This window comes from Pelodiscus sinensis, unplaced genomic scaffold (assembly GCF_049634645.1).
Source record: "Pelodiscus sinensis isolate JC-2024 unplaced genomic scaffold, ASM4963464v1 ctg56, whole genome shotgun sequence".
NCBI lineage: Eukaryota > Metazoa > Chordata > Testudines > Trionychidae > Pelodiscus > Pelodiscus sinensis.
In genome coordinates, this window is record NW_027465934.1 from 103,102 (window position 1) to 118,873 (window position 15,772).

General features: G+C 56.8%; 1 protein-coding gene across 12 annotated transcripts in view; it reads left to right on the forward strand.

The window, feature by feature from the left end:
* Window positions 1-15,772, forward strand: part of PPIP5K1 (diphosphoinositol pentakisphosphate kinase 1) — a 131,219-nt gene that overhangs the window by 59,787 nt on the left and 55,660 nt on the right. For all 12 annotated transcript variants that reach the window (XM_075916965.1, XM_075916967.1, XM_075916964.1 and 9 more), the window contains 6 exons: window positions 1,112-1,239; window positions 2,051-2,165; window positions 7,310-7,417; window positions 9,243-9,359; window positions 10,950-11,111; window positions 15,646-15,736. In XM_075916965.1, coding sequence (XP_075773080.1) covers window positions 1,112-1,239; window positions 2,051-2,165; window positions 7,310-7,417; window positions 9,243-9,359; window positions 10,950-11,111; window positions 15,646-15,736 — 721 coding nt within the window. The remainder of the gene's footprint in view (window positions 1-1,111; window positions 1,240-2,050; window positions 2,166-7,309; window positions 7,418-9,242; window positions 9,360-10,949; window positions 11,112-15,645; window positions 15,737-15,772) is intronic.

A 15,772-nucleotide genomic window follows, 5' to 3' on the forward strand; every position in this document is an offset into this window, starting at 1 on the left:
GCCACTGCATGATCAGGGTCCTAAAGGAGCATTCAAGGAAGACAAGGCCATTGCGGAGAATACAAATTAATTCTTTGCATTGAGGGCAAGGGAGATTCCGCTCCCAAGCCTGTCTTTGCAGGTGACAGATCTGAGGACGTGTCCTGGCTTAGCATGGCAGTTGAGGAGGTTTTGGAAGGAATTGGTCAAGTGATCACTCACCCGGGAGTTCTCAAGGACCCAGACATGGCTTTTCAGAGCCAGGGAGGGGGCAACATTTGCAGATGACACAGAACTACCCAAGGCATCTTGCCAGCAGATTCTGAAGCGTTGCAAAGGGGTCTCTCAAAACTGGGTGAGGGCTGAAAAAGTGACTGGTGAAATCCAGTGTTGGCAAATGCACAGTCCTGCATGCAGGAGAGCATCACCCCGACTGGATACAGTCTAAATGATCTTGGAGTCATTGTGACTAGTTCTCTGAGCCATCTGCTCAATGTGAAACTGCAGGCAGAGCTAGCAATTGGGAAGCATTAGGAAAGAGGTAGGTAAGGCAGATCTCTAAAGCCGGAATAATGTGTGTGGTTCTGCTTGCCCCAGCGCAGAAAGCGTATTTGGAAATAGCAAAGGTACAGCAGGACCACAAAACTGACGAGGGCCTAGAGCACCTTCCGCCCGAGGAGAGATTAAAAAGCCTGGGACTGTCCATCGCGGGGGTGAGCAGCACAGTTCAGGCTGGGGATGCTAGGGAGAGGAGTGGAGGCAGTGAAGTGGGAAGTGTTTCCCCTTTACACGACACTAAGCCGGCGTCCCCCAATGACGTGACTAGGCAGCAGACACAAGGACGTGTCTCTTCACACAGTCGAGCCTGTGGAGCTCGCTGGCAGGTCCCCAAGTGGGGTCAAAGAAAGCTACAAGGTGCTGAAGGGCGGGCCAAGAGGGTGGGGTTGCAACCCCTTGCTCTGGATGTCCCTGGCCTCCGAGTGCCAGATGCTGGGGCTGGGTGGCGGGAGGAGGCGCCTGTTCTCCTCGTTCCCGCTGAAGCGCCCGGCATTGGCTGCTCTGACGAGCTCTGGCTCCCAGGGCCCGTTGCTCTGACCAGTCTGCCCCTTCTCCCGTTCTGTCGCTGCTGTAGGAATATGGGATTAATAAGGAGGAGAAGCTGGAAATTGCTCTTGGTTTCTGTCTTCCTCTCATCAAGAAGATCCAGCTGGACCTGCAGAGGACCCATGAGGATGAGTCTGTGAACAAGCTGCACCCCCTGTAAGGCCCTTGCTGCGTGTGGCCCGGGTGGGGATGCCCCGAGCGGTGATGTGGGGGGAGAGCTGTGTTGCTGCCTTCCTTCCCGTCCGCGGGCCTGGCTGGGGGTTGGGGCCAGCAGCAGGGGGTGGGCCTGCCCCCATGCTCACTGGCAGTGGGAAGCCAAGCAGCCCGGCTCAGGCCGCACAGCTCTCCTGCCTCCCAGCCGCGTCACTGGGGGAGGTGTGGGCGTCCCCTACACTCACTGGCCTGGCAAGCAGAGCAAGGTGGCTGGGGCCCTACCCCTTCCCTGAGCACCGCGGCCCACAGGACTGGAGGGGGGCCTGGCACTGGCAGCAGGGGTCACCCCGTGGCCATGGGAAGCGCTGATCTGCAAGTTCCCAGCCACATCCCTCCACTTCTGCAGCCAGTGGCGGGACGGGCAGTTCCGTCCCTTCCCCCAGTGATGTGATCGAGGCTGGGTCACTCTGTGAGTGGGGGGTGACCCTGCTATTCCCTTGGCTGTATTGCTCAGGGAGGGGACCTGGGGGCAGAGCAGGGGTGGGAAGAGGCAGGTTTGGGGCGGAGTGGGGTGCTGTCCCGGGCTCCTGTGTCTCTGTAGGGACGGCCCTGACAAAGGAGCAGTGTTAGGTTGGAGAGGACTCCACTGTTTCTACAGGCCTGTTTGTAGGCTGCTGTGTGGCAGGCCACTTGTCCTCGCAGCTCGCTCTGCCTCTGCTGCCCTGAAACTCGATCGTGTCTCCCTCGGTTCGGCATGCGCAGCTCCCTTGTCTAAGAGCGTCCGTATGAACTGAGCTGTGCTGGTTTGGTCTAGGTACTCTAGAGGAGTCCTGTCCCCAGGTCGCCATGTCCGGACACGGTTATACTTTACCAGCGAGAGCCACGTACATTCTCTGCTCAGCATCTTCCGCTATGGGGGGCTCTTGGATGTAAGTGTGCCCGCAGTACCCTAGGGGACCTGCCCTTCTTTGTCAGCCCTGCCCAGGCTGCTGACTACCCCTCCCAGCTAACTGCTCATCAGGGACTCGGCCCGCTGGGCGCTAGCGCTGCTGTGTTCGCATGTCAGGGGCTGCTTTTCCATTTTGGCGTGTGGCTGTGAGTCTGATTAGCTCTCCAGTTCTTGCTGAACAATGCCTCGTGCCAAAGCCCGGGGGGTCAGACCGGGGCCTAGCTCGCGGAGTAAGGTGCCGCTGAGTGTGAGTAAAAATGGCAGAAGGCGCAAGTGAGTCTGGATCTGCTACTCTGCTCCCCTCTGTGCTCTTGGAAGGGAAGCTAGGCCAGGCTCTGCTTTAGAGACTTGAGTCAACGATTCGCTTCTGTTCCCCTGAAGTCCAGGAGCTGGAATTGCAGCTTCTCCAAGGTGGGTGCATCAGGTGATGGGACAGCTGTTCCCAGAGTATCGTGAGCTTTCCTGGGCTCAACCCACATCTGCTCCTGCTCCTCTGTGTGCTCTGTTAGTTTCTAAGGGCTGAAGGGCTAGTTGTTGTTTGGGTTTCCCAGAGTAGTTAGCCGTGGTTCAGTCACACTGGAGGGACACATCGAATGGGGACTTGCAGTGGGCAGTTCTAGGGCTGGTTGTATTCAGATCTTCATCAGGGAGTCTGGCAATGGCCCAGGGTATGTCTACACTACAAAGTTAGTTCGAACTAACGGACGTTAGTTCGAACTAACTTTAATAGGTGCTACACTAGCGCTCCGCTAGTTCGAATTTGAATCGAACTAGCGGAGCGCTTAGTTCGAACTAGGAAAACCTCATTTTACGAGGACTAACGCCTAGTTCGAACTAGCTAGTTCGAACTAAGGGCTGTGTAGCCCTTTAGTTCGAACTAGTGGGAGGCTAGCCCTCCCCAGGTTTCCCTGGTGGCCACTCTGGCCAACACCAGGGAAACTCTATGCCCCCCTCCCGGCCCCGGACCCCTTAAAGGGGCACGGGCTGGCTACGGTGCCCGTGCCAGGTGCAAGCCTGCCAGCACCCAGCTAGCAGACCCTGCACCTGGCACGGCACAGAGCCACCCACCCGATGCCCCCCAGCCCTCCCCCTCTTGCCGGGACCAGGCTGGCGGCTCCCGGGAGCTTGCCCTGGACCGCAAGAGGCGGGCACCTTCCTGGGCTAGTGCGGACATCGTGGACCTCGTCCACGATCTCCGCACTAGGCACAGGAAAGTGGCCGTCTAGGGCAGGAGAGCTGCCAGCCTGGCCACCCAGGACCAGGTGTGCATGAAAATCAAGGGGGTCCACTGAGACCCCCGACACTGAGCCCTGAGCTTACAATGGCCGTCCTGGGTCAGACCAAAGGTCCATCTAGCCCAGTAGCCTGTCTGCCGACAGAGGCCAACCCTAGGGACCCTGGAGGGGATGGACCGAAGACAATGACCAAGCCATTTGTCTCGCGCCATCCCTCTCCAGCCTTCCACAAACTTTGGGCAGGGACACCACTCCTACCCCCTGGCTAATACCACTCCATGGACCCAACCTCCATCACTTTATCTCACTTCCCTTTAAACTCTGTTCTAGTTGTAGCCTTCACAGCCTCCTGCAGCAAGGAGTTCCACAGGTTAACTATTTGCTTTGTCAAGAAGAACAACTTTCTCTTACTAGTTTCAAGCCTGCTACCCATTCCTTTCCTTTGGTGTCCTCTAGTCCTTCTTTATGGGAACTCAGGAAGAACTTTTCTGAATGCACCCTCTCCACCCAACCCCTTCTTTTAGAGACCTCTATCCTGTCCCCCCTCCGTCTCCTCTTTTCTAAGCTGAACAGTCCCAGTCTCTGTAGCCTTTCTTCATCTGGGACCTGTTCCCAACCCCTGATCATGTTAGTTGCCCTCCCCTCTCCCAGCCTTTCTCTTCCCCTCTCCCACCTCCTTTTCCCAGTCTCCCCCAGTTTTTTTTCAATAAAGACAGAGTCAATGTTGGAAGAAACGTTATCTTTATTTTGTACATCAATAAGAAGGGGGGCTAAGGAAGGGTAAGTGGAAGGAGGTGAGGGAGGAATGGGGTATGAGCCCCCGATGGGGAGGACTGGGCTGGCTCTGCGGGCTTCTGGGGGTGGAAGCTCTCCTGCAGCCCCCCAATTACTCCCTCTCCCCAGATGGCAGCCTGCGGCAAGTGCAGCCGGGCTGATGGCCGAGTGGCGTGATGTGCCCAGTGTGGGCACTCAGGGCACTCCAAGCCAGAACTTCTTTGCAAGCGGGGCACCCCTTAGAACTGTGTGTCCGGGGTGGGGGTCGGGACCCTTTAAGCGCAGCCCTCGGCTAGCCTGAGACAGCATCTCCATGCTCTAAGTCCTCCTTTTATGCCCTGCCGGCACTGCTTCCGGCCATCCTTAAGCCCTGTTCAGAGTCCACTCAATGTGGACTTGCTAGTTCGAACTAGCAAAACGCTAGTTCGAACTAGTTTTTAGTTCTAGACGCGTTAGTTCGAACTAGCTTAGTTCGAATTAACTAATTCGAACTAAGTTAGTTCGAACTAACTTTGTAGTGTAGACATACCCCCCGAGAGTACACTCATAACATTCCCAGATGATCCCAAGCTGGGAGGGCTTGTGAGTGCTTTGGAGGACAGGATTGAAATTCAGAGTGATCTGGGCAAATGGGCTGAAGTAAATGGGCTGAAATTCAATAAGGACAAATGCAAAGGACTCCGCTTAGGAGGGAACAATTCGTCACACACGTGCACAGTGGGAAATAACTGCCTAGGAAGGAGCACGGCACAAAGGGATCTAGGGTCATAGAGACCACGAGCTAAATACGAGTCAGCAGCGTGACACTGTTACCAAGAAAGCAAACCTCTTTCTGGGTATGTCTACACTACCACCCTAGTTCCAACTAGGGTGGTTAATGTAGTCAATCGAAGTTGCAAATGAAGCCCGGGATTTAAATATCCCAGGCTTCATTTGCATCTTGCCAGGTGCTGCCATTTTTAAATCCTCAGTAGTTCGGACTCCGTGCACGCGGCTACACGTGGCACGGAGTAGGAAGTTCAGATTAGGCTTTCTAATTCGAACTACCGTTACACCTCGTTCCACAAGGAGTAACGGTAGTTCGAATTAGCCTAATTCAAACTACCTACTCCGTGCCATGTGTAGCCGCGGGCAGGGAGTCCGAACTACCGGGGATTTAAAAATGGCGGCACCTGGCAAGATGCAAATGAAGCCTGGGATATTTAAATCCTGGGCTTCATTTGCAACTTCGATTGACTACATTAACCACCCTAATTCGAACTAGGGTGGCAGTGTAGACATACCCTCTGAGATGTATTAAGAAGATGCAGGAAGTAATTCTGCTCTACTTCTTCATGCTGATTAGGCCTCAACTGGAGTATTGTGTCCAGTTCTAGGAGCCACATTTCAGGAAAGATGTGGAGAAATTGGAGAGGGTCCAGAGAAGAAACAAAAATGATTTTTTGGGGGGTTTAGAAAATATGATCTATGAGGGGAAGTCTGGAAGAATTGGGTTTACTAGTCTGGAGAAGAAAAAAATAAGGGTTAGCATGATTTTTCATGTATCTAAAAGTTCATTTAGAGGAGGGAGACAAACTGTTCCCCTTGGCCTCTGAGGACAGGACAAGCAGCAAGGGGCTTCAACTGCAGCCAGGGAAGTGGAGGTTGCACATTAGGGAAAACTTCGTGCCTGTCACGATGGTGAAACACTGGAGAGAACTGCTGAGGGAGATTGTGGAGTCTCCATCATGGAGATTTTAAAGAGCAGGTCAGATAAATCCCCACCAAGCATGGTCTAGATCACGGTGGGGCAAAATGCAGCCCATGGTCTGGATCCGGCCTGCCAAGCCCCCAGATCCGGCCCATGGACATAGCAGGGAGCCTCAGGCAGACTCCCTGCTTGCCCTGCACACCACTCGGAAAAGCAGCAGCTGGCCATTTCTCTTTCACAGCTGTGAGCCCAGGAGAGGGGGGAGTGGTGCGTCATGCAGTGCCCCCCTGCCCGAGTGCAATCCCATTGGCCGGTTTCTGGCCAATGGGAGCTGCCTGTTTGAAGAACAGGCAGCGTGAGAAACACCACTCCCCCACCCCTCAGGCTCTTATTCACAGATGCACATGGCCCCTGCAGCCTGTGCGGGGGCGGGGCAGGTCGGGAACTTGCCTGAGAAATGTGCTGGGCTTCTGGCTGGGAGTCACTCAGGTAAGTCTCCCGGCCAGAGCCTGCCTCTGGCACCCTGTTCTCTCCCTTCCCCCACCCAGTATCCCACATAACCCAAACCCTCTGCTCCCCTCCTAGATCCCACACCCTATTCCCCTGCCCAGGTCACAACCCAAACCCCTGCACCCCGGTCCAGTGCCCGATGGTCACAACGGCTTCCTTCACCCAGACCCCACAGTGCTTCCTGCACCCCAGTCCCTTCCCCACTCAGTCTCCACTCCCCAACGCAGAGAATGCGTAGCCCTGGCTGAGGTGCCAGGGAGTGGACTGGATGCCCCTCTGGGTTCTGGGGGAAGGAGCTAGCGGAGCCTCGCTGTGGATACTGAGCCCGTCTCCTTTGAGAAGAGGATTTCACGTCGCCGCGGAGCTTCGCAGGGACCTTTCCCGAGCCGCAGCTGGCGGGGCCGGCTCTGCGCTAGCAGGCCCAGGAAAGGCACCGTCCGCCAGCCGTGCTCTCGGTTCGCTTTCCCTCTCGTGCGGTTCCTGGGGGTTGCCGGCATTAGAGCTTGTGGCGCAGGTGGGGGAAGGGGCCGAGAGTGTTTCTCTGACCCTCCCCATCGCCCGTGCTGCAGGGCACGTGGCCCTCAGGCAGGAATGCCAGCTGCCCGTCCCCTCTCCCCAGCGACATGTCTCGAATGTTCTTCAGAGTTTCATTCCCAAGCTCTTTTGTAAGAGCAGCTCCCCCTTCTCGCACCTGGGTCGGCGCCTCAGGGAAGCGCTTGCTGGTTAGCTCCATTTCGCAGCACGAGGGCAGGGTGCCGAGTCTGCACGTGGACCGCAGGAGGAGTTGGAGTGTCTCCTTGGGGATTGCTCTGCTAGGATGAGCTGAGCGGGTGTCTGCTGACGGGTGGCGTGCTCAGACCCGCTTCCCTCAGCTCCGTTTGTTGCCTGTCCCATGCAATTGTTGGTGTGTCCCAGGAGGCCCAGGACCAGCAGTGGAAGAGAGCCATGGACTACCTGAGTGCGATCTCGGAGCTGAACTACATGACCCAGATCGTGATCATGCTCTACGAGGACAACAACAAGGTGAGGGATCTTGCGCCAGAGCAGACCCTGGGCGAGGGGCTTCTGCCCACTTGGCAGGCACTGGCATCAGTGGCCTCCTGGCGGGTCAGCAGCGAGGCCCCAAAGTCTCCATGTTCTGTTCCTGAGCTGGGCTGTGGGGAGGCTCCAGGGCTGACGGGGCTCCCAAGTGAGACATTCCATGGGCCAAGAGCTCCCCCCGGCAAAGACTCTGGAGGCCAGGGATTTCGAATTGGTATTAAACAATAACGGCCCCTTCCAGACAGAGCCCGAGCCTGAGTAGCTGAATCTCTGAGCAGACCCCTGCTATCAGCTCCCCTGCCTGGGAGCATCTCGGCAGCATGGGAGGCCAGACATGAGAGCCTTGATTGGTGGTACCGTGGTGGGCTGGTAAGAGACCAGGCGCTCTTCCCTAGCCACGTGCAGCCCTGGCGTACTAGCTTGTCTGGAACTCTTAGGGAAAGGTTCACGGAGCCCTTTGGACTCAGTGCCACCCTTGGTTGAGGGCAGTGAGCATGGCTCTCCTGTTATTCAAAGGGGGGGCTGAGAAGCCCAGCGATGGCGTTTGGGCCTTGGATTGTGTTCATATTTTGACAACCATAAACGAATCCCTGAGCTACACAGCAGTGGTTGCCAAAGGGTGAGTGAGCACAACCTCGTTCCAGTTATCTGTCAGCAGAATATTGGCCGAACCAGGAATCTGCTTAGCTGGCCCTTGGACAGGCTAGTTTCTGAAGCTGGAAACGATCTATCGATTGGTTAGGAGGAAAACCTTAAAACACGAATGGCAATTGGGAGTTGAGTTCTTTCAGGAGATGCCCAAAAAATCCAAATTCCCCAATCCCAGGAGAACCCGCCCCCGAGCCAGAAAGGAAGAGAAAAGAGCCCTGCAGAATTCCATGTGCACACAAATGTGCACACCAGTCACTGTACGATGGGCCTGAGGCAGGAGTCACTCTGAGGTTCTCCTTCACTGGGAACTTTACACCAAGACTGGGTGCTTTCCCCAAAGATCCACTGTCGCCCAGCCAGAGGGATTCTGGGTCAGATTTCCTGACCAGGTTGTCCTGGAAGCTCTAAAGGCACAGCCCAGGAGGGTGAGGGTATGTCTACACTACCCCGCTAGTTCGAACTAGCGGGGTAATGTATGCATACCGCACTTGCTAATGAAGCCCGGGATTTGAATTTCCCGGGCTTCATTAGCATAAGCGGGGAGCCGCCATTTTTAAATCCCCGCTGCTTCGAACCCCGTGTAGCGCGGCTACACGGGGCTCGAACTAGGTAGTTCGGACTAGGGTCCTATTCCGAACTACCGTTACTCCTCGTGAAACGGCACGTTTCACGAGGAGTACCGGTAGTTCGGAATAGGCACCCTAGTCCGAACTACCTAGTTCGAGCCCCGTGTAGCCGCGCTACACGGGGTTCGAAGCAGCGGGGATTTAAAAATGGCGGCTCCCCGCTTATGCTAATGAAGCCCGGGAAATTCAAATCCCGGGCTTCATTAGCAAGTGCGGTATGCATACATTACCCTCCTAGTTCGAACTAGGAGGGTAGTGTAGACATACCCTGGGAGACTCAGTCTCCACAGCATGTGGTGCATTTCGCAGGGATGGCTGGGACTGCGTCTCTGGGGTGTTTTGCATAGCCCAGTCCTGCTGGGCCTATGGGGGTCGCACCAAGCTCTGTGCTGCTGGGTGCAACATGCAGCCTATGTCAGCGTCTGCTCTTGCGTTTCCGCCGGACTGTGTGCCGTGCTGGCCCGGAGGAGGGAGGGCTCAGGGCAGTGCACAGCTCATGCCAAAGGTGGGACTGATCTTTGTGTTCTTAGGACCCGGCTTCAGAGGAGCGTTTTCATGTGGAGCTGCATTTCAGCCCAGGCGTGAAGGGATGTGAGGAAGATGGAAGTGCCCCTGCAGGGTTTGGTTTTCGGCCTGCATCAGCAGAGGCGAGTCTCATGAGGGGCCTGTCTGTGTCACTGAGGCACAGGCCTTGGGGAATGGCCTGGAGCACCCCAACTGCTGCCCGTGAGCGCCCATGGCCCCCTTGCAGGAGGGGCTGGGACCCAGGGGACTCAGCATAGTGCTTGTGGTGTAGAGCAGCAGGCTCTAGCATTCTCCTTGGTGTGCTCGTGGCAGGGTCAGGCGCAGCTTTTGTCACGCTGACAAGCACGTACCTAGCAGCTCCCTTGCACGCAGCACTCAGCCAGCAGCAGCCCTGTCTCAGGCCTGCATTTGCAGTAGCTCCTCTGGCACTTGAGGGTCACTGCGGAATGAGCTTCCTGGCTAACTGGGCACTGTCTGTCTCAGATTTCAAGTAAGGGAGTTAAGTGTCATGGAATTGCATTGTTGCATCGACTTCGGTTAGTCGTCAGGGCGGTTCTGCCCCTTTGAAATGCCACCGCGTTGTTTCAAAGGGGCAGCGCCGCACTGAGCCCGGGATCAGCTGTGCGGCACTGCCCCTTTGAAATGCCGCTGCAGAGTTTCAAAGCAGCAGTGTTACGTGGAGCCCGGGATCAGCTGTGCAGCGCTGCCCCTTTGAAATGCCACTGAGGAGTTTCAAAGCAGCAGTGTCACATGGAGCCCAGGATCAGCTGTGTGGTACTGCCCCTTTGAAATGCCGCTGCAGAGTTTCAAAGCAGCAGTGTTACGTGGAGCCCGGGATCAGCTGTGCAGCGCTGCCCCTTTGAAATGCCACTGAGGAGTTTCAAAGCGGCAGCGTCACGTGGAGCCCAGAATCAGCTGTGCAGCACTGCTTTGTTGAAATGCTGCCACGCAGAACCCTGGACCCCAGGCTCCATGTGGTGCTTCTGCTTTGAAGTACCTCCTCCTGCCCCCCCTTGCCGCCTCTATCTGATAGAGGCAGGAAGTGGGTGGGGAAGTGGGTAGTCTCCTAGCCTGTCAACTGTCCAATAAGCCTTTGCTTCAACTAGTCCTTAGCATCCCTAGTTCTGAGGGTGTGTGCGGGGAGATGACGGGCCCCCCAGCGCTGTTTCCAGGCCCCAGGGCAGAGTAGTTGAGGCCTCCCCACACACGCACTGCACCTGCGCAGTCTGCCTGACAGCTGGTGGTGGCCAGGAAGCTCTTCCCACACAGCCAGGGCTGCCACATACCACCCAGTGAGGTTGCCCCCCCTTGCCCACTTTCCCCAGAGGCTGGAGGTTTGGCGGGGGGATGGGTACGGACTCTGGAAGGGACTTGGGGTTGGGGAGGTGGCTCCTGCACAACCCGGGGCAGTAGCTTCTAGGCAGGGGAGCCAGAGTCTCCCTTCCCAGCCAATGGGAGCTGCAGTGCCCGTGCCTGGTGGCGGCAGCACGTGGAGACGCTGCCTCCTGCCAGGGCTGCCACTTCTGGGAGCAGCGCGAGCAAGGGGGCTGGAAGCCTGCCTTAGCTCCATTGTGCTGCTGGGAGCCGTGGGCTCCTAAACCACCCAGGTCCCTGAGCAATTGCCTGCTCTGCCCCTTCCCCCGCTGGCGAGCCTGGTTCCAGCGTCTGTTTGCCGGTCGCCGCGGCACTGCTCACGCCTTTCCCTCCTGCAGAATGACGCGACGCCCGACCAGGGCAGCATGGAGGATCTCTCCAAGGTGAAGAGCGTTGATGAGCCAGACGAAGCACCACACAGGTCATCCCAGCTCCTGGAGCCAGTCAGCATTCAGCGGAGATCGCCCTTGATCCGCAACCGGAAAACGGGCTCCATGGAGGTAACGGCCAGGCGCAGTCTGCTTGCCCAGATGTGGAGCTCAGCTTTGCCACTGCTTGTCCTGGGACTCGCCTTTCCCAGTGCGCCAGGTTGGGTGTTACTGCTGTGGAAGGTGCTACGGGCCCAGTGGGCCCGAGGGAAAGCCGGTTGTGAACAAATGCAGCAGGGTTGGAAAAAGGTGCAGCAATAGCGATGGGAGAAGAGCCTCTGAGGCACAGCGGGTCAATGCAGAGTCGGCACGTCCCCTGCGCTGTCGGGGCCTAGGGCACCATTGCCTCCAGGCTGCATTGCGCTAGCCCCTTCTTGGGCTTCTGAAGCTGAACTGGCAGATGCCGCGCTGCACATCCCCGCCTGCAGGCTTATGGGAGGGGGCGGCGCCTGCTGTCTGATTAACACGGGCAGACCAGGGGCATTCCCAAGTTGTTAGTTTGTCTGGGCTCAGCTGGGTTGGCCTTGGGGCCCTGTCCTCAGGGTCTGTCTGTCTGTCTGGGCTCAGCTGGGTTGGCCTTGGGGCCCTGTCCTCAGGGTCTGTCTGTCTGTCTGGGCTCAGCTGGGTTGGCCTTGGGGCCCTGTCCTCAGGGTCTGTCTGTCTGTCTGTCTGGGCTCAGCTGGGTTGGCCTTGGGGCCCTGTCCTCAGGGTCTGTCTGTCTGTCTGGGCTCAGCTGGGTTGGCCTTGGGGCCCTGTCCTCAGGGTCTGTCTGTCTGTCTGGGCTCAGCTGGGTTGGCCTTGGGGCCCTGTCCTCAGGGTCTGTCTGTCTGTCTGTCTGGGCTCAGCTGGGTTGGCCTTGGGGCCCTGTCCTCAGGGTCTGTCTGTCTGTCTGGGCTCAGCTGGGTTGGCCTTGGGGCCCTGTCCTCAGGGTCTGTCTGTCTGTCTGGGCTCAGCTGGGTTGGCCTTGGGGCCCTGTCCTCAGGGTCTGTCTGTCTGTCTGGGCTCAGCTGGGTTGGCCTTGGGGCCCTGTCCTCAGGGTCTGTCTGTCTGTCTGGGCTCAGCTGGGTTGGCCTTGGGGCCCTGTCCTCAGGGTCTGTCTGTCTGTCTGGGCTCAGCTGGGTTGGCCTTGGGGCCCTGTCCTCAGGGTCTGTCTGTCTGTCTGGGCTCAGCTGGGTTGGCCTTGGGGCCCTGTCCTCAGGGTCTGTCTGTCTGTCTGGGCTCAGCTGGGTTGGCCTTGGGGCCCTGTCCTCAGGGTCTGTCTGTCTGGGGTATCTCGATGGTGGGGACTAAGCCCGCAGTATCCAAAAATCCCCTTCAAGGCTCGGTGTCCTGTCGTCTGGGACATCACTCGCTCTGACGCCAGCTGCTTTGTTGGAGTGTCTGGGGCTGCGGGATCATTAGCTGTCTTGGGCCTTCCTTATTGTCGGCCATGAAGTCCCAGGTGCCTTTTTGGTGATTGGCACCCAATAAATGAACCATGTTCTGGGGGCTCCAGTGGATCTAGTGTCCTTGAACTTTCAGAAAGGCTCTTGAGCAAACTAAGCGGTCATGGGATGTGGGGGAAGGTCCTCTCGTGGGTCTGTTTAACACAAGGGTAGGAATAAATCGTCTTTTTCACAGTGGAGAGAAGTAAGTAGCAGGGTCCCCCAAGTGACTGTAGTGGGACCTGCACTGCTCAGCATGCGCAGAAGTGATCTGGAACAGGAGAGCAATCACGAGGCAGCGCGACTTTCAGGTGATAGAAACTTACCCAAATAGCTCCGCTCAAAGCTGGCTGCGAGACCTCACAGACCTGGCTGATGGGGTAACATGACAGATGAAACTCGGTGTTGATAAATGTGCAGCAGTGCCTGCTGGAAAACATCTCGATGGTGCATACGAAATGACGGGCTCTAAATTAGCTGGACCGCTCCTAGAGATCTTGGCGTCCTTGTGGAGCGTTTTCAGAAGACACCAGCGCAGTGAACTCCGAATGCTAACAATGGCAGGAACTGTGAGGGAAGGGATCTAGACCCAAACCAACAGCGTTGCCATATTTGACAGACCCCTTCCAAAGCAGACTGGACCCCTGTAGGCTTACCACCAGACCGGGTCTTACTAGAGACTGGGGGTGGCTAGCTCAGTACAAAGAATCTTCCCCTTTGGGTATTCTCACCTTCCTACCGCCTCTACCCGCGCTGGACTGGCATCGCTGACACTGGCCCGCCTCTCGTCGCTGGTGTGTGGATATCCCCGTCCACGTCCTGCGTCGGACAAAGTGCGCTCCAGCCCACTGACGCTTCTGCCAAGTACATTTGTCCTTAAGGTGCCACCAGACTCCTCATGGCTTTTGCTGAAAATAATATGGCTAATGCTCTGACTCGAATAACACAGAAGACACCATCGTGGCACTATATAAATCCAGGGTTCACCCACATCTTGACTGCTGTGCGCCGTGCCGGTGCCCCATCTCAGAAAAGATGCAATAGAAAGGAAGAGCTACAGGGAAAGGCAACACAAATGACTCAGCCAAGTGTGGCACAGCTTCCAAGTGACGAGAGAGCAAAGAAAGGGGGACTGTTCAGCTTGGGGGAAAAAAGAACCTGCCAAGGGGGAACCTGTAGAGGTCTCTAAAGTCATGAATGGTGTGGGGAAATTGACTTGGGAAGAGTTACTTACCTCTTCTCGTACCGCAGGTCTGGCTGGTGAGCCCTGGTTCTTAATGGGCAGCAGGGTAAATAAACACTACTTCACACAGCACAGTTGGTGTGGGGAACTTACTGCTACGATGTTGAATCCCAAAACTATAATTGGGTTCAAAAAAGAACTGGAGAATTTCATGGAGGACAGGTCCATCAGTGGCGGTTAGCCAAGATGGTCAGGGACACAACTCCACGATCTGGGTGTCCCTAAACCTCCAGCTGGTAGAAACTGGCACTGAATGACATAGGATGGATCACTTGAAATTGCCCGGTTCTGTTCATTTCACTTCCGAAGGAACAATCCCTTCCACACGTACACAGTGGGAAGCGACTGTCTAGGGAGGAGTCCTGCAGAAAGGGATCTAGGGGTCAGAGTGGACCACAAGCCCAATATGAGTCCGCGTGACACTGTTGCAAAAAAAGCAAACCTGATTCTGGGCTGCATGAGCAAGAGTGTTGTGAGCAAGACACGAGAAGTCATTCTCCTGCTTTACTCTGCACTGGTTAGGCCTCAGTTGGAGTCTTGTGTCCAGTGCTGGGCACCACAAGAAAGATGTGGAGAAACTGGAGAAGGCCCAGAGAAGGGCAACGAGAATGATGAAAGGTCCAGAGAACAGGAGCGGTGAGGGAAGACTGAAAGAGCTGGGCTTGTTTAGCTTAGAAAAGAGAAGACTGAGACGGGACATGAGAGCGGTTTTCAAGTACCTAAAAGGGTGTTACGAGGAGGAGAGAGAAAAGCTGTTCCCCTTCGCCTCTGAGGATAGAACAAGAAGCAGCAAGGGGCTTAAACTGCAGCCAGGGAGGTTGAGGTTGGCCATTAGGAAAACCGTCCTGCCTGCCAGGGTGGTTAAACACTGGGATAAGTTTCCCGGGGAGGTTGTGGAATCTCCGTCTCTGGAGATATGTAAGAGCAGGTTGGACAGACGCCTGTCGGGATGGTCTAGACCAGGGGTGGGAAAGGGCCTCCGCGGGCTGCATCCTGGCCACCAAGCGGGTAGGTCCGGCCCGCGGAGGCCATGCCGCTCCCCCGCCCCCAGGCCAGTTAGGGTCTGGGGGCAGGGGAACAGCGCACGCCACTTCCTCCATCCTGCCAGGAGCAAGTTGCACTGTGAAGTGCCGTGCGCTCCTCACGGGGCAGGAGACTTCACATGCTCTCCCGCCCCAAGTCCTGACTGGCCTGGGGTTGGGAGAAGTGCACAGCGCTTCTTCCACCCTGCCCCCGCCCTGCACACTTTCCTAAGTGCCGCACGCTCCCCGGGCCCTGGCCAGGCAGAGCTTGGGAGCGTGGGACCGTACGAAGCTTCCTCTGCCCTGAGAGGAGCACGCGGCACTTTCCTGAGTGCTTCATGCAAGCTCTGGTTGGCCTGGGGCTGGGGGAGCGTGCGAAGCCTCTTTCCACCCTGCCAGGGCCATGGGTGCTTAGTGGGAAGGAGGGGCAAAGGGGCCCCTCACCCCCAGACCATGATTGGTTTGGGGGTGGGGAAGCCCGGGAGCATCCTGACCCGGCCCGGGGCCACTTCAAAAATTATTTTCCACCTCTGATCTAGACGGCGCTTTGTCCTGCCAGGGGCAGGGGCTGGATTCCAGTGCGAGGATTCCATGATTCCCTATGGAGCATCTGGCACTGTCGGACAGGATGCTGGTCTGGCTGTTGCTGTGTGGAGCTAGCCCCGCTTGAGGGTGATGACATGGGCTGTGTCTGCGAGCGGGTCCGGATCTGCGAGTAGGAACTCCTTGGGGTCTGTGCTGAGATTTCTCAAGGTGCAAAGCACATGGCTGCCTGCGAGAAGCCGACACATACTGTCTCTTGTCCCTTCAGTCTTTAAAAGGAGACCTCCTGGGGACCTTTGTGAAGCCCTCTGAACGCGTGGGGTGGAGCAGCCATGAGTCTAATGGTGCCGTCAGCATTCCTCTTCTTTCGACAGGTGCTGTCTGAGTCCTCTTCCAGATCTGGAGGGTATCGCCTCTTCTCCTCCTACGCCAGACCGTCTTCCGAAATGAAGCAGAGTGGCCTAGGTACGAGCCGGCACTCCGTGTGTGTGTGTGTGTGTG